The 18,753-nt window shown below is 38.9% G+C and overlaps 1 protein-coding gene across 1 annotated transcript in view; it reads right to left on the bottom strand.

Annotated features, from left to right (window-relative positions):
* Positions 1-1,491, bottom strand: part of LOC138945382 (fibrinogen C domain-containing protein 1-A-like) — a 55,322-nt gene extending 53,831 nt beyond the window's left edge. The window contains exon 1 of the mRNA XM_070316811.1: positions 1,321-1,491. Within this exon, the coding sequence (XP_070172912.1) occupies positions 1,321-1,378 (58 nt within the window). The 5' untranslated portion in view covers positions 1,379-1,491. The remainder of the gene's footprint in view (positions 1-1,320) is intronic.
* Between the last annotated feature and the right edge of the window lie 17,262 nt (positions 1,492-18,753).

The following is an 18,753-nucleotide window of genomic DNA, read 5'->3' as shown; positions in this document are numbered from 1 at the left end:
TTTGTTTTAACTTTCTGAGCGTGTTTTTAATCCAAACATATCATATCTATATGTTTTTGGAATCAGAAACCGACAAGGAATAAGATAAAAGTGTTTTTAAATTGATTTCGACAATTTAATTTTGATAATAATTTTTATATATTTAATTTTCAGAGCTTGTTTTTAATCCAAATATAACATATTTATATGTTTTTGGAATCAAAATATGATGGAGAATAAGATGAACGTAAATTTGGATCGTTTTATAAATTTTTATTTTTTTGTTACAATTTTCAGATTTTTAATGACGAAAAGTCATTATTTAATTTTTAAGCCACCAAGCTGAAATGCAATACCGAAGTCCGGGCTTCGTCGAAGATTACTTGACCAAAATTTCAACCAATTTGGTTGAAAAATGAGGGCATGACAGTGCCGCCTCAACTTTCACGAAAAGCCGGATATGACGTCATCAAAAACATTTATCCAAAATATGAAAAAAAGTTCGGGGATTTCATACCCAGGAACTCTCATGTCAAATTTCATAAAGATCGGTCCAGTAGTTTAGTCTGAATCGCTCTACACACACACACACACACACACACGCACATACACCACGACCCTCGTCTCGATTCCCCCCTCGATGTTAAAACATTTAGTCATAACTTGACTAAATGTAAAAAGCTGAGTAAAATAAAAGGAAGGAAGTTATGAAAGATCGAAAAGAACAAAAAAAAGAAAAGGCTGAGTTAAGTATTATAAGGAATTAATGAGAGAGCGAAACAAAGAAAGAAAGAAATGGTTGAGTGAAATGTAAGAAGAGAATTTATAAGAGAGCAAAATAAACAAAGAAAGAAAAGGCTGAGTAAAATAAAAGGAGGGAATTTATGAAAGATCGAAAAGAACAAAAACAGAAAAGGCTGAGTTAAGTATTATAAGGAATTAATGAGAGAGCGAAACACAGAAAGAAAGAAATGGCTGAAATAGAACGGAATTTAATGGATAGCAACATTAATAAAGGAAGAAAAGGCTGTGCAAAATATTAGAAGGGAATTTATGAGAGATCGAAAACAAGAAAGAATGAAAAAGCTAAGCAAAATATTAGAAGAGAATTTTTGAGCGAACGAAACACACACAAATTTAGAAGAGTGCGCTAACAGTTTTAAGCGCATAGCCATTAGCCAATCAACTGGTTCACGTCAGTCATGTGACACCAGTACTTACTGACAATATTTATTAACAAATGATCAATTCGAGTACAATGCATTTTTATACGTACATCCTTTCTAAGTAAATTTTAGAAATAAAGGTATCTGTGGTGCAAATGCCCACTGTGATACTCACCGCTTAACGCCACCACAAACAGCGCAACGCCGATCATCCGGAAACGAGTCGACGTCATGGTCAGAGGATCATCCGAGTATAGAGGATACTGTTCTTCTTCTTCTTCTTCTTCTCCGTTCCTCCACGGAGAGCCCGAATGCCGGCGTATCGTCTTGCTAGATTATTTATAGGCACAAGAAAAGCCGAATAACCGTTGTAGGTCACAACTGTTGCGACGTCTGTTGCAACAAGAACCGTCAACAAATTTGAGTTCAACAAGATCTGAGACATCGATAGCACATTTCTACGGCGGTGTCAAGCTCCTATGCTGGCAAGAAGATGACAGGGGGTGCGAGGAAAGGTGGGTAGAGGTGACAGCAGTGCAAGAGTCGACTTTTACACACACACACACACACACACACACACACACACACACACACACACACACACACACACACACACACACACACACCACACACACACACGCACATATACACACACACACACACACACACCGTGCACACACACACACGCACACACACAAGCGCACACACACACACACACTGATCTTAATTCAACGGTTCTCTACTTTACTTCAGTGAGCGATCAGTTCGGTTTACTTCACTTATGAGAAAGAGAGAGAGAGAAAGAGGGAGAGAAAGAGAGCGAGAGAGAGAGAGAGAGAGAGAGAGAGAGAGAGAGAGAGAGAGAGAGAGAGAGAGATAAAGAGAGAGCGAGAGAGAGAGAGAGTAGTGTAAAATAAGGGAGGGAGGAACGGACAGGGAGAAAGAGGGAGAGAGAGACAGACAGACAGAGAGAGAGAGACAGATACAGAGACAGAGAGGCATAGAGAGAGAGAGAGGGAGAGAGAGAGACAGAAAGAGAGACAGAAAGAGACCGAGACGGACAAAGAGAGGGGGAGAGAGAAGGAGAGAGCGAGAGAGAGAGACAGAGAGAGTGAGAGAGAGACAGACAGAAAGAGACAGAGACGAACAGAGAAAGAGAGAGAGAGAGAGAGTTAGAAAGAGAGTAGTGTAAAATAAGGAGAGGGAGGTATGTAGAGGGAGAAAGAAAGAAAGAGAGAGAGAGAGAGAGAGAGAGAGAGAGAGAGAGAGAGAGAGAGGGGGGGGGGGGGGAAGAGGGGGAGAGAGATTTGATAACCTAACACGATATTTATATATATAATGGGTCATTCTCAGAAATGGTGGTCCAGTGAGAGTGAGTAGGGGTGACACATTTGAAATCATGAAAAAGTAAATTAAAATTATTTCTACCACGACTTTTTTCATCTGAATCTATTCCTGAGACATTAAAGCATTGTTGTATGTCAATAAAAATGGTTTCTATACGTTGGTGTTGTTTTTGTGTGCTTTTCAATTGCGAAGTTCGGCCGTTTCCGGATCGCCGAAGCGTTACATGACTTTCGTGATCAACAATATGTTCAGGTCTCATGGCTAAATGCAAACATGCAAACACCAACAAATGACTGCAATCGACAGTCAGGAGTTCAGTATTGGACGTAGCAACACATCTTTGCAAAAACTCACGCTGAATTTGAAGTTACGGGCTTCGAATAAAATATTATGAATGTCGATACACATCGTATCCAGACTCGACGCGCGAACATCGGACAGGAATGTGCTCCATGACTTTGCCACATCACGGCTATTTTTAGCTCTTTGGCGCGCAGGAAGTTCGAACAAGAAAATAGTCCTTGAATCACAGCCAAATATTCACAGAAAACACCAGAATCATATCATTAGCTGAAACTCATGGCGTCGTTTCCTGACCTACGTTACGACTGAAGATGGTTTTTACTTAATTGTCGAGCCTGCAAAGCTTTGTCACAAACTTACACACCGCGGATGGCGACAATGTAATGTCGGAAGGATATCGAGTGCAAACAGTCTCTCAAAGCGCAAAGTTTAGCGGAACAAAGCAGCCAAGAAGTTTTCGTATCCTTTGATCGTCGATGTCCGACATTCATCAAGTACACAGTCGTGCACACACAAAGGTCAGTTTAGACTTGCTAAACTGTTTATTCAATGTTCTTTCGTCCATGCAAGACTTAATAAGTGACTGATGTATAATTACTATTGGATGTAGATCATATACTGTGTTGCATCAAGACGTACTTCAGTGTCAAACTGAAATGCACATGTCAGTCAAGCAGCAATTCCGAGCACGGTTGGGGTCGGATCATAAACAAGGGAGTTAGTTACTTAAAATGGGTAATCTGAACGCAACAGGAACTTTCAACAAATACAGCAAACTCTGACGAATTGTGTTTTGTGTAGTTATTTTGGGTCAGACGGGTTTTGCCGGCAGGAAAGGCCAAACAGTGCAGATTCATGTTTGTCGCTCAGGAACCCAAAGTGGATAGTTTCCGGTGACGACATGGTTCAAGCATTTCGTTTCTGTGTTGCGACATTCACAAAACCCCACCAAATGTCATTTTTGTTACCAATATTAGTTGAAGTCCTTACCTTTCATAACTAGAATGTGTTGGGTAGAACACAAAAATACTGCAGAACTGATAAAAAAAAATGCACAAAGGATTGAAGGCTTAGGTGGTTTAAAGTTGGAATTTGGTTTCCATGTTACAACATTCATCACGTAAATAACAATTTAAAACGTCTCTTATTCAGCAACCAATTACTCTTTTTGTCTAATTTTTGCATTATTATGTATAGCAAACAATAGACTTCATAGTAAAAACAATTATTTTGTATTTCTTGACACTTTATTTTTTACTTTGTATGTAACACTTTGGACCACCATTTCTGAGAATGATATATATATCCGACCGAGATTCGTAACCTCTTCTAAGCAACACTGGCACTGTCATCAGAAAAAGTAGCGAATTGTGTGCTACATCTTTATCAGAACGATTTTTCCCTTTAATAATAATAATAATAATAAAGTGTATTTATATTGCGCCTATCCCTTACAAAAAACAAAAATATTTGGCTCTAAGCGCATTACAACATGTGTAGGGACTTGGTACAATCAAGTCTGACAAATACAATAACACAATATACAGTCGGTCTCTTGGGTAAAAATGGGAAAAGCAGCTTCGACATTTAAACACTGCTACTAAAAAAAAAAAAAAAAAAAAATAAAATCTTCTAACAATGCATACTTTAACGGCTTTTTATTTTGCCAGAACAGTTTTTGAGTGCAACAACTCTTGTTACTAAACACAGTTATAATTGTTGACATTTGTTGTCGTTACTTTATCTCACTCTTCGCTTTTGCTGTGTTTGCAGTTCCAGATAATTTTGTTTACGGTGTGTGTTGTGTTCCATTTTTATTGGTTAAGTGTAACGTTGCTTAGAGAGATCCCGAAAGCCGGCGTTTTTTCTTGCTACTTTATCAAAAGGAACATTTAAAGCAGAATTAGGTCTCAACTGTCACGACGTTTGTTGTTACAAGAACTGTCAACAGAGTTGAGTTCAACAAGATCAGAGACATTGATAGCACACTATCGCACGACGGTTTCTCTGATCGCAAGAAAACGGGAGGGGGGGGGGGGGGGAGGGGGGAAGAGGTGACAGTGGTGCAAGAGCCGACTTTCACACACACACACACGTACCTAAAGTGTGGATGGTTACCTAAGAGGCGGCACTGGGTGTAGTGCCTTTCTAGTGCACTTGCACTACAACAGCACTGGGTGCAGTACTCGCTCCGGCATCGAAGAATTTTGCACTAAAAAATGCACAAAATTTGACCTATTTCGTCGCCTATAGAGGACGGAAAGAATGTCATTTTGAACATTGTTCACACACACACACACACACACACACACACACACACACACACACACACTCAAAACTAGTAGGAGCAATATAAGACAAAATGCATTTTTAAGGGATGAAACGATTAAAATGACGTTGTTTTATAATAATGTAGTGACCAATTTTGCCTTGAATGAAAGTACTACACGTAAGTTGCTTCCAGTGTCGCTCTACATGGGCCCGATCTTCATCTCGCTGAAACTTCATGGAGTAGACAGTACTGCCTCCAAAGGTGTTCCAGCTTATTCCGTCGTGGTAAGGAGCACTGCTGCTGGTCTTGTAGTCACCTTTCAGGAAGGAGTATTGGCAGTAGTTCAAACAACAAAATAGCAAAATAGTGCTGTTTGGTGCCATCTGAGCTTAGAAACTGACACGGACTCAGATTGTTTATCTTTTTTAGATTGAGGGGTTGCAGGGGCGGATCACATAATTTTTAAAGGGGGGGGGGGTGTCCAAATTTCTCTTAGGGACATTTCGACGACGCGTAGCATTTAGTTGAGGGCGCGAAGCGTTCGAACCTCCTAGGGGCGTCCGGTGGAATGCCTCCCCCCCCTCCTGCCCGCTCCGGAAAATGTTGATAAAAACAAGGAAAATGGAGCGATCTGGTGCAATCCGAGCCACCAAACTTCCCCTAATACACCTTCCAAAAAGTAAATTTAATAAGACAAAATAATTTGAATTGGGGGCCCGGTAGCTCAGTTGGTAGAGCACTGGACTTGTGATCGAAAGGTCGCAGGTTCGAATTCGGGCCGGGACGGACACGGGTTAACTTTATGTGCAGACCCAGAGACGGAAGCCATGTCCCACCCCCGTGTCATCACAATGGCACGTAAAAGACCTTGGTCATTTTGCCAGAAGTGCAGGTGGCTGAATACACTTAAACACGCAGACACCTGGGTAGCACGACTCCGTTGCTGCTAGCTTTCCACTGGGAGGAAGCGACCCGAATTTCCCAGCGATGGGACAATAAAGTAATGAGAAATGAGAAATGAGAAATAAGGACAATTGACCGATCTGGTGCAACCTGAGCAAGCAAATTACCCAACTACTTTCCAAAACCGTCACTTAGAAGACAAAGGTCGGCTCATAGGGGGGTCCGGGGGCATGCCCCCCCCCTCCCCCGGACATTTTTTTGATAAAAATCAAGGAAAATGGAGCAATCTGGTGAAATCTGAGCCATCAGTTGTTGTTTTTCAAAAAAAAAATCTCATTTTTTAAATGTTTTTTAGTCTAGGGGGGTGTTTCCAAAAATCCCGGAACCCCTCCCCCCCCCCCCCCCCCCCTGGATCCGCCCCTGGGTTGCACTTGCATTCAATGCACAACACCCCATCGACCCCCATCCTCGCCCACCCCTGCACGGTAATGGCGTGTCTAGCGCATACATCATGCACCTCGGCCTGCTTAGAAAGTTTGGCATCCTGTTTGGCAGAGACACGGGCCAATTAAAGGTACAGCTCCAATGATTTTGGGGAAGTAGTATTTCGCTTCCTGGCAACGGAAAATTACCAGCACAGAGATGCTTCTGGTGTGTTATGATGAGAACAGACTATTTTATATACTTGCTCGATAAAAAATAAAATCAAAACGTTTGTCGTTTTCCCTTTTCTAGTTCAACATTGACCGCATGAGACATCAGGGCTCCACATATTTGTGTCACGCAACCTAGATCTAGAGTCGCTTTGAACCGCAAATTAATGAAACGAAATCTAAACAAATTAATGAATAAAGTGGGGCACACAGGGCCCCGATGGTTCGGGGGTTGCATACACCACGAGAACTGGTGTGCTTAGTAAACACTCAAATGACTTGTATGCAGTTGTGAATGTGTTTCATCAGGTCAGTATTGCTGTTTTGTGTGAACAGATTCAATCGATCTGTAAACCTTCTGTGAGGCGGAATAGGGCTTTAAAGGGATACACGGCATTTGACCAAAAATATGGGGTGTTGCAGGTAACTCTGTTTCCTCCTTGGGGATGAAGCTACCAGGGGAAGGGATTGTGTTGGAGGTGCGGGTAGAGGGGTAGCCCTCCCGGTGCTCCCCCTTGGACCTCCCTAGTCTAGGACCCTGGGTCTTCGCGAGGTGGCCATTGTGGCGTAATCCCTCCGGACTAGCATAACGTTTCCCTATCCCAAGACCGACCGTGCGTGGTCTATGACCACATCCTCTACGAGGTGACCCTATCAACTAGGCAGCGCAAGCCCCTAGGCGAAACACGGCGGATCTAGAGGAGAGAACCTCGATAAAAAATTTGAGCTGCCATGAAGACGGAGCATGTTGGCTGAGGACAGCGGGCAGACCTTCTGTGCCGACACCCATCTACAGGAGAAAACCAGGCATGCACGCATCAAACCCAACATGGCCATACAAACGGATATTCGACGACGACGACCAAAAATATGACAGTGCTCTAATATTTTCTGGGCAAGATATAGACACCATCCACATTAATTTAGTGTAAAAAAAAAGTAGGGTCAACGTTTTAGTTTTTTTGCTATGAGGCCCTCTTTTCGGCAGTTTCTGAACATTTTGACCAAAACAGTGGTTATATGATATGCATGGTGTTCAGCAGTAGTGAATGGGTACTTTTTTTGTATTGTGGTAGGTAGAATATGCTTTTTAGTAACAAAATATGTCAATTGACACAAAAAATTAAAGTAAACTCAAACCGATAACGACATCCTGTGTTGAAATAATTACAAAAATCAGCGAATCTTGTTGTTCAAACAACCATAATGACAAAAGAAAATATGACAGCACTCTGATTTTCTTGCAGCACGATATTTAATATCTTACCTTCAAAATAAACACAAGAAAACTGTAGGTCATCGTGCTTTTTTTCGAGTGGCAGCATCTTTTATACCCCTACCCCCTACTTTTTGGAATAAAAATCATAGGTATTATAAGGAATATGCGAGTGCTCTAATATTTTCTGGGCAAGATATAGACACTATTCACATTCATTTAATGTAAAAAAAAAAGAATAGGGTTACCATTTTAGTTTTTTTTGTTGTTGCTTTCAGGCTCTTATTTTAGCAATTTTGTGAGAATTTTGGGCAAAACGGTGGTTACATGAAAAATGCATGGTGTTCAGTAGTCTTCAGGGAATCGGTATTTCTTTTTTGATTGTGGCACAGAGAATGCTTTTACTACTGTAAAACTTTTAGTAATCAGGTGTGTAAATAAAAAAAAAATCAAAAGTAGACTCAGATGCCGCGTAACCCTTTAAGTGACCTGTATGTGTCATTTAAAGTTGTAGAATGATATTGTGAAGTAGAGGTTACATGCCGAGTCTCAGTGATTATTAAAAATAATGGTCGAAGTTAGCGGATCATGAAAAATGCGAGTTTCAGCGAGCTTTTTCATGACCGCGAACTGAGATCATTATTTTCAATATTTACTGAGACGAGGTATGTAACCTCTTTATTCCTCCTTTCTTCAGTTATTCAAAGAAAAGAGGAATTTTTGTGCGAAAGTTTGAATAATGCGCGGATGTATAGTTCAGGGAAAATCATTCAATTCTGTTAACACTTCTTGTCAGTTTCCCTGTTTTAGACTAAATTCGAGTACACAGTTATGTTGTTATTCTGCTGTAGCAGTAAAGGCAGATAGTGTGTGTTCTGTTCATGTTTTGGTATTGCTTAGGAAATGTTCTTTCTTCGAATGGGACTAGCAGACGAACTTTTGCACCCGTGTTCTTTCTTTATTTGGTGTTTAACGTCGTTTTCAACCTTGCACCCGTGTTCCAACGTTAAAAACTGTATGAAGTTCAGTTTGCTGGGGCAAAATAGTGTATGAAACCGCTGTATGTTCTTTAAATTGATGAGATTGTCACAAAGATGTGAGTAGCATATTTGTGAGATGAAACCACGTCGTGTTTTTAACCTCCCTAAATGTTGTACAGGCGAGGGTAGCTGACCGGACTGGCGTTATTCACGTGTTTCGGGTGTTGCACGTAAAACTGGCTTAGCTTGATGTGAGCTGTGTTTGAGACATGTAGCTGGTCTGGGGTAACTAACGTCACAGCGTGTGAGATTTCCAACCGGGAAGGTTGTTCAGCGTGTGTCAGACTTGTTCTGGGAACAAGTACTCTTTCAAGAGACGGGTCTCTTAAGGTAAATGATTTACTATGTTGTATATTATTGACGTTGGAATGCAAAGCTGGAGCGTAAAGGTTTAGTGTGTATAAAGTGCACCCAATCTTAGTGTGAAGCGTTGAGAGAATTCTTGATGTAATTGTTTCACGGTTTTTCATGGGGAATTTATTGAACATAATTGCTAGGCATTTATGTTATGTTTAAGACGGTCATGCTTTGTATGGGGAGTGTTATTCATTGATTGTTAGTTTGGATATTGAATCTGTACGGAATGTGAACGTGGAATGAACGAGAATGTATGAGTGGTACATGAACGTTTGGAAGAAGAGATGGTTTTAGAGAATGTTGTATTAAGACTTGGTTAAATTCTTTAGGAGTTTCCATGAGGGATTTCCATGGCGTATAAGGGAGGGACCTTACACGAGAGAAGCGCTAGACGACGGTGGAAGCAAGGGACCACCTCTGCGCAGATGACTAGACGAGTGGAGTCTTCATCAAGACCGGTCGTAGCTGACGACGGTTGTTTCCGCTACGGGCGGAAGGGTTTCTCGGGGAGAAACCTGGAAGGTGTGTGTGGGCATCTTCCATGAGATGTGTGTTGGCATCTTCAGTGAAAGGTGCGTGTTGGCATCTTCAGTGAGAGGTGTGTGTGGCATCTTCAGCGAAAGGTGTGTGTTAGCATCTCTGGGTGTTGGCATCTGAATTCATTATTCTACGAGGAATCAGCGAGACAAGCAAGTGAACTGGCGACATGCAGTGAGCCGTGAGACGAACTCGTGAGTTCGTACCTTCTTGTGTGCGTTAAACTCTATATTTGAGAAAGTATTGTTATAATAGGTATTTACATGCCTTGAGTGAAAGTTGGAGGATTGTGCGAACTGTGTGTCGAAAAGTTGTTTCGTATTGATGTAGGTAAAGTGAAGAAGTATAATGTTGTTTTTGGTTGAGGAATTAATGAGCCTGCACCCTCCCAAGTTCTGTTTTTGAAGTGTTTGGTGTGAAAGGGTAGAGACAGTGCAAAAGGGCAGAACACGCATAATAAATTCACATGCAAACCACTTCGTGACAGTGGTGACCCCGACTTAGCCCTAAATAGGTTTTTGTTTCTAAGGATAGATTTTTGTTGTAGTTAAAAAGCAGTTGCTTCCCTTTCATTGGAGAAAAGTGAGAAATTGAGAAAGAAGTGCCTTAGTGTAGCTAATTATACATACTTTGATACTTTGCGTGTTGTAGTGTTTGTTTATGTGTATGTTATTGGACACCCCCTCTCCAGCTCTAGGGGTCTACGTAGTTGTATAGTTCTTACGTAGAGAGGGCCTTAGTTTCTGTTTGCTTCCTGTTCTGTATATTTATTATCTATCTTTCTACCTAAATTCTAGCTCCCTTTCCTATAAGTTTTTTTTAAAACTATTTTTCTTAGATTCTATCTTGGATTGATTGTTGTGTATGATTGTTGTCGTTGAGGTGCAGGCTTATTTTAAATAAAATAGTATAGGGTGTGCCATTTGTTTTGTGTATAAATTCTGAAATTGTGTATTTTTTTTGGTTGGACTCTGATTTTTTTTTTAGTTGTGTGGCTTGAAAGTGTTTTTGTTTATTATTGTTATTGTTGTTCCTATTTGTAGTTGGATTAGTAATAGGGTGATTATCTCCCCTATACTACTGTTTGATATTTAGTTGTTGGTTTGGGGAAAGTTTTTTGTTTATTTTTTTGGTAAATTTATTCTTTTTGGTTAGTAGTAATTTGCAAACATTTGTACTTAGATAAATTTTTGGGTAAATTTTTTTTTGTTGTTGTCGTTGTGAAGATTTAAATTGTTTCGGTTTTGCTCTGGCGATTGATTTTCCTTAAAGGATCTGACGCTGGTTAGTGGTGTGTGGAATTGAATTTTTCATTTAAAGTGTGTTAATTGGGTTTGTTATTTTTTTGTTGTTGTTGATGTTCTAAGTTGTTAGTTTAAGTTTGACATTGATTGACAAGTGTTTGAAGCTGCTATTGATTGTTTAATTTGAAATTTTTCAAATTTAAGTTTTTTTGGTGTGACTCTATTAAGTTTATTGTTTATTTTTGAGACTGGTTGTGTAAATAGTTAAGTAGTAAACAATTTGAGGATTGTTTTTAAAAAGGCACAAGATTTCTTTTAGTTTAGTATTTTATGATACTCTTTTGTGTGTGTTTAGTATTGCGAGAAACTGGTGTATGATACAACTTTTTGATACTTAAAACAATTTTGTGAACTTGTTACTTGAACCATTGTATTACTTTGAGATTACTTTGATATTGTGACGTTGTAAAGATGGCTGAGACTAGTGATACTGGTGGTAACACATATGCTGATTATATGGCATTGGGAGAGAAGCATGGGTTAAAGGCAGAAGCTTTGTTTAAGTTTGCCCAGGATCAGGTGGATAGAGAAGAGAGAAGTCAGGAAAGGGAAGCAAAGAAAGTAGCAGCTGAGGCTGAAGCAAAGAAGGTTCAAGCTGAAGCTGAGGTTGAGGCAAAGAAGATAGAAGCTGAGGCAGAGAAAGGGAGAATGTACGTTCTGGCTCACCGATTCCGACAGACCCTAAATATTAACGCAAAATAGGCTTCTGGACTAAACTTTTACTAAAATGAAACATGCGACAAAATCAGAAAAATACTGCATAAATCCATACAAAAAAAAAATACAGTAAAGTAAGGTTGTTTTGAACCAATGCCGGGTCTGTCGGAATCAGTAACCCAGAACGTACATTCTCCCTTTCTCTTATACAACATTCTTAAGCTCAATACGCTCTCTCATTTACAAACTTTACTTCATATGTTCTTTCACTGTTAGAATTATATCTGATACATGCAATGTGACTGTCTAAACGAATAGTTAACTCTTTACAAGTGATTCTATTTTTACTTTTTCTTCCCGTCCTATTTGAATCCCCTTTTTTAAAAACTGCTTTTTCAGATCTTCTATATCTAGTGGCTTGTTATATTCAGCTCGTGTTTTTGTTTGAATACTTGCTTTCTTACTTTTGTAGTCATCAAAGTCTGTTTGTATCTGTTTGAATTCTTCGTCAGAAACTTTTGAATCTTCAAGTGCTTTACTGATAGACAGTTTTAGGCTAGACAATTTTGATGATGCAAGAGTGGAAATGGATTCGTGTTTTTCAAGCTTTTTCACAATTTTTTTCATTATAGCTGATGCTATAAATGATAAACCACCAACTGCTGCTGCGACACCACCTAGGATTAGAGAAACTGGAGTCCCTACTCCGGTAGCTAACAGAATTGTTCCCGTTACACCTGCAGCTGATGCAAGGATAGTAGAACCAGTGCTGGCATTAGAAAGGCTGTTGTAAGTTGTTGAGTACTTACGTCTAGCGCGAGAATATTTTTCTAATTCATCTTCTAGTTGTTTTTGTATATTACTAATGTGTGCCAGTCTGAATTGTTGACTTTCTGCTGCACTTTCATCAATATTAGGATAAAGCTTCACACTGCTAGTCATCTTTTAATGCAAAATATAAAATATTTATCTTAATTCTCACTGGCCAGTGTTTCTGCTAAGCTTTGAAGCTGTTCATTGCTTAACACCTTATCTGTATAGTAGAAAGCAATCAAATCAAGATAAGTAAGATTAATACTTCTTATTTCTGTTAAATTATTTATATCTGCGTTAACAACAACATTTTGGTTTGACGTCTGTTTTTTTATTGTGTTAGAATCCTTTTGAACAGCAATAAATACTCTGACTTCTTCAACATTTAATGGTCTCCAGTTGAGATTTATTCCTCTCATTAGAACAGTGTTTGTGGTTTCTTCCCTTTTCCTGACAACTATATCAAATATCATAGTTGCATTCTGCCCTATTGGAAGCTTGGGTATAAAATCGACAATGGTGTCAGCGTCCTTTTCAACACTTTGTTTTCTGTGAATGAGATAGTTGTTCTTATGGAAAGGTTTAACTGCAACTTCTCCCCTGCTGTTAATCGCAGGAACAAGGCTAACAATTAGTGGTTTAGCATTGATTGACTTACGGAATGTGTCGTCTTTTCCAACAAGAGTGTATGGACTCACAAATTCAAACTTCATTTCCCAGTCAATCTTTTTCATAACAGGACTAAGTACCCATTTTTTATTCTGATGTTTCCACATGTAGAATGTGTCATCGACAATTGGATCAGGTACATTAACATCACGGATTTGACCTAGTTTGAGGAATCTTGGTTTCTTTTCATCGTCGATTTCCTTTCTCTTGTAATGACCAGTGTCTGTAAACTCGAATGCATACACTGCACCAACTTCAGCATTGCTCTCAAAGTCGATAGCGTCTGCTAAATCTTTCAACTCTATAGTTGAACATGCAACAGGATAAACTATTGTAGGTCCACTCGACATTTTAATACTCAATATTTTATGGAACTATTTCCAATGTAATGTTAAACAAACAATCAACTGGTTGTCCACTTTGATTTTTCAGATCAATGTGTAGGAATTCATGACACCCTTCCTCCAAGTCCTTGAACTGCAGTGTCTTAAATGTTGGCACGTGCATTTTACAAAAAGAGGCATCACTCGGTGGAAGAATCCTAAGCAGATCAGAACGCTGATCATTAAACAGATTATAGGATGTGTTAAGCTCTCTCATGTGAACAAACAGTACACTGTTAACATCCATGTCAATGGGACGTGTTCCCTTGTATATTTTTGTAATTCCAAGCATATCAAGGAGTTTGGTTGGAAACTCAAATGATCTGTTTACTTCTCTAGTTTTGGGCATAGTAAGAGTAGCAATGAGACTTGCATGATTTAAACTCGCTGTAATACCTACTGGAGCAAACAATTCTTTCTCTAAAGTGCAGAAGTCATAGTAACCATCTTCTACAGAATGTGTTTTACCATTAATTCTAACCCAGTTGTTATTCTTTTTTTTACTGATATTATACCAAGTAACCTTGTACATAATTTCATGCAGTGCAACTTTCATTCCTCCATTTTGATTGTTGATAGGGTTTGCAAGTTTAACTGGCACACCAGTCTTCACATTTGTTAGTGTGATAAACATTTTTTATTCAACAACAAAAATGATTCAGTATAAATTCAACAAAGACGTTAAATACAAAACTGGACCATATTACAATCCAAAGACTATTTCTTTCCATGAGTTGGACTTTGCTGTAACAGAAACAGAATCCATTCGCGTTAAAGTGCCTGACCCATTCCATTCTTACCTAAATCCCCCAATCAAAAATGATAGTGTTCCAAAGATGTGGAACTCTCACCCAATTCAGTTCTATCAGAATCAGTTAAACTTTGCAATATTCTGTGCAACCACAGGATGTGGAGTGTCCTATGCAGACCACATGAATAATTCAAACTTACTGACAAAGTGTGTGTACACATTTCACGTTTACTATCAGTGCAGGAGAATCTTGTCTGAACTTCAGGCACCAATGCCGCATGAAAAGAGCTGGAACCCATTCAACAATAGGATAAACATGAAAGTGTATGAGCGTCTCTGCAATGAATTCAATATAGATTTTAAGACCGACTTTAGGCAAAAGCAAGACAAAAACCATGGCATGGGAACACTATATTTATGGGGTGTCCACAGGAGGTATAATTTTGATTACTGGCCAGGTCATACATCTTTTTCTTCAAATGTGCAGGTACAGTTAGGATCAATAGAACAACAGCACCACAATGCATGGACTACTTTTATATTAGACACCGGCAAAGGTTTCACTGGATCAGGTGTTGAAAGGATCAATGAATCTATCCGAACATATGCGTGGTGCTTGCTAGGCTCGCAGGCACAGACACGATCAAACATAATGAGAACAAGCACAGGGTTTGGTGCACAGAAACAGTTGTTATCAAATTTAGAAGATGTCATAAACTCTGCAGTTGATCTGCCTTCCAGCATCAAAAGGTATCAAGACTCTCTCCGTTATGCAAGATCAAAAGTTGACTTTGCTGTTGGTAACGGCCTTTACATGTTACCTTCTGATCTCCAGCTGCAGATTGGAACAATAACAAATTATAACAATGAAATCATTATTGCTAGTGACACCCAGCCGCTTGGAAAGGGTGAAGAACTGAATTCAGAAATCAGAACGATGTTACAGCCATATCACAATGAACAGAAACAAAGCGTGACAAGTGAAGATCACGCTGCAGGTGAAGATCATTCTGTCACTAGGGATGATCAAGCTGTTAGTATTAGTGATGATCATGAATCGCAGAAGACTGCTCTAGTAATTGGTGGAGTGGGTGTAGGCTTACTTTTGCTTTATTCTCGTTAGCAGAACACCTGCAATTAAAACTATTAGAGTCCAGAGATGTTCAGCCATGAAACCAACAACTTTACCTGCAAAAGATAACAGCCAGCTAACAATTGAACCAATGATTCCTGGAAGTGCATCCAAAGCTTTTGCTGCTAGTTTCTTTAATAGTTCTGCAATGTGTTTGAGTTGTTTCTTTACCCATCCCGGATCAGATGGAGGTGGAGGTGGAGGTGGAGGTGTGACAGTGCCACCTGTGAATGTTAACACTAATGTGCTTATTGCAAATCCTAACGCAGTTAGTATACTAGCTATTGTGATTCCCTGCTCTCTGAAAAGCGTTCTAATTCTTTCAGCAAGAGTTGTGTCTTCGTAAAGGATTCTTTGAATTGTATTTTTTATTCTGCTGACCTGTGTTCTCAGTTGTTCTCTATTGTTACTTAGAACTTCTAACCTTATGGCTTTCTCCTCCTGCAAATCTTTTAAACGCTTAGAAATTCTGTTTTTTACTTCTTGTTCTAGGTTCAAATCATCAGCATCAGCAAGTTTTTGTTTCTCTTTGTTTATATCTTCATCCAGCTGACCTAGTTTTGACAGATTATTTGCTATTTCACCTCTGATGGTTTGTAGTGATTGATTAAGGGCTTCTATTTCTCTCATAGGTAATAGTTCATGTGGAGTCTTCAGTGAAGTTTCCTCAGAAAAAGAAGTCTCTATCTCTTGTATAAGTTGATCAGCCTCATCTGCAAGTTTATTAAGATCTTGCAATGGAACAGATTCTATTTGAGTAGCAGTTGGTAGTCCTAGTTCTGCTTTTTGAAGTAAGGAAACAACATGGGAAGATGATGACCGTGTGCTAGGCACAATATCTAATTGCCTAAGTCGATTAGCAGTAAGTTTTTGTTTTAGTGAAACTTTTGATAGAAACTTAGCAGGATTAGATTTATATGTAAGTTGGACTTTTTCTCCTTTATCGCTAGTTGTATATAAATGATTTGCTTCCATTTTGAACTGGTTTGGATCTAAAACATCAGGTTCTTCTCCTAAACTTTTGTAGAAATCTCTAACTTTACCTTCCAGAAGTTCATGTCGTGCCACCTCATAATGCAGTGAATGATGGTAGGGAACCAAAGGGATTGCTTCGCTCATGTCGTCCGCTGGCTCAAATAAATCTTCAAATCCACCTTCTGCCATTTGTAACTTATTTTTTATTTTGAAAATAAAAAAAGATGGCACAATCGTTCGGTTCTGTTCTTGATCCTTACAGAAGGCTGAAAGAACCTCTCGGGGTAAAAGGAATAAGGCAAACAGTTATAGTTACAAATAATCCTTCTACTATTGATCAGAATGAAATACTTACTGTTAGGTTTCCTAATCTAGGTAAGAACGATGTTATTGTACCAGGCACTGTAAGACTATCATTCAAATTAGAATTAGAATCTGGCTCAGATGAAAATAGGACTTTGGCTTATAATGTAGGAAGAGCAATTGTGAGGAAGATTACTGTCAAACTGGAAGGGCGGGAAGTGATGTCATTGAATAATGCAGATGTATTTTTAGTTTATGCAGATAATTGGTTGACTGACAATGAAAAGAAAAACAGAGTGTTTCAAGGGATTCAGTCAGACAATGGGATAAAAGTTAGAATAGGAGCAGGAGATAAAGCTGACAACAAAAAAGATAACGCTGTCAATGTTGCTTTTGGAAACAAATTTTGTATTCCACTTGACTTTGAACTCATAAATTCACATCCTCCCTTCTATCAAGGAGCATTGCGTGACAGGCTGTCATACGACCTGACTTTCAATAGTTATGATCGTGTTATGCTTTCACAAGACCCGGAAGCAAAGTATAAGGTGTCTGGAATTTCTTTAGAGTTTGATGTTGTAAACCATCCTGAACTGGCTAGACTTATAGAAAATCAGTACAGTTCTAAGCTGCCTATCTATTATGAAAGAGTGTTGAATCACAGTACACTTTCAAAAAGCCAGGCCGATCCAATCTGGAACATTAACTTGAATACACCAGCTAGGTCAATGAAGGGAATACTTATGTTGTTTGAGGAACCAAAAGATTCATATGAAAGGCAAATAGAAAAGTTTTACAATCCACTAATCAATAGAGTATATTGCACAATTGAAGGGCAGCCAAACCAAATATTTGCATCTGGCATGCTGCCATACCAACACTATGATGAAGCAAGAAAGTACTTTACTGGAGGAAGATTGAAAGACCCAACATCTGATCTTGTGGCTAAAGATCTACATTTACACGGTGTTGGCGTAGAAGATTTCTTGACAAATAAATATGCGTTATGGCTGGATCTCAGAACAACTGACGACAACAAACTGCATGGAAGTGGAAGGCGAATTGAAAACGGATCAGAAGGAATCACAATACAAATTGAAAAGGAAGTAGGGAGTAGTAGTAAATCAGTTAAGATCTACGTGTTTGTTGTGTCAGATGCGCAGTTAAACATCTCTGAAAGCAGATTACAGGATATTGTTTATTGAACGTGTTAAAATGAAGTATCTAGATTTTCTTCCAAAAGATCCACACTGTTCTTTGATTTGTGGGGCAACAGGTTGCGGTAAAACAAGATATGTTTTGGATTTATTACAGACTGTTTACATAAATCACTTTGAACACATAGTCATATTCTGTCCAACCATAAAGCATAACAGAACATACAAGGAGAGAAAATTCATATGGTCTGATCAAAATATATTTATTGTAAATCCTTCTGATCGTCTAAATGTTTGCTTGGAGCATTATTTCGATCTTTTTCAGAACACGCCAACACTGTTTATTATTGATGACTGTGCAGCAGAACGTGACATTGTTAGAAAGAAAAGTGCACTAGCAAAGCTTGCATTCAGTGGACGACATGCATTAATATCAGTTTGGATATTAACACAAAAATACAATGCAGTTCTGAAAGACTTTAGAGAGCAACTCAAAACAATAACATTGTTCTATTCAAAGGACCGTGACAGTTTTGAAGAGTGTCTTCGAGAAAATGATGTCATTGAAAACAAACAGGAGAGAGAAAGAATAAAGAATAATCTGAAATCTTCTAAGCACTCGAAACTGGTTTTAAAAACTGATCAACCAGTTCAGTATGTATGTTTGTAGAAATCCTTGCTAAGTTCTTGTCAAGTTCTTACTCAAGTTCTTGTCAAGTTCTTACTCAAGTTCTTACTCAAGTTCTTACTCAAGTTCTTGTCAAGTTCTTACTCAAGTTCTTGTTAAGTTCCTACCTAAGTTCCTACCTAAGTTCCTACCTAAGTTCTTGTTAAGT

The sequence above is a fragment of the Littorina saxatilis genome, linkage group LG13, assembly GCF_037325665.1.
Source record: "Littorina saxatilis isolate snail1 linkage group LG13, US_GU_Lsax_2.0, whole genome shotgun sequence".
Classification (NCBI taxonomy): domain Eukaryota; kingdom Metazoa; phylum Mollusca; class Gastropoda; order Littorinimorpha; family Littorinidae; genus Littorina; species Littorina saxatilis.
The sequence above is the reverse complement of the archived record's forward strand: the minus strand, read 5'-3'. Positions and strand labels throughout refer to the sequence as shown.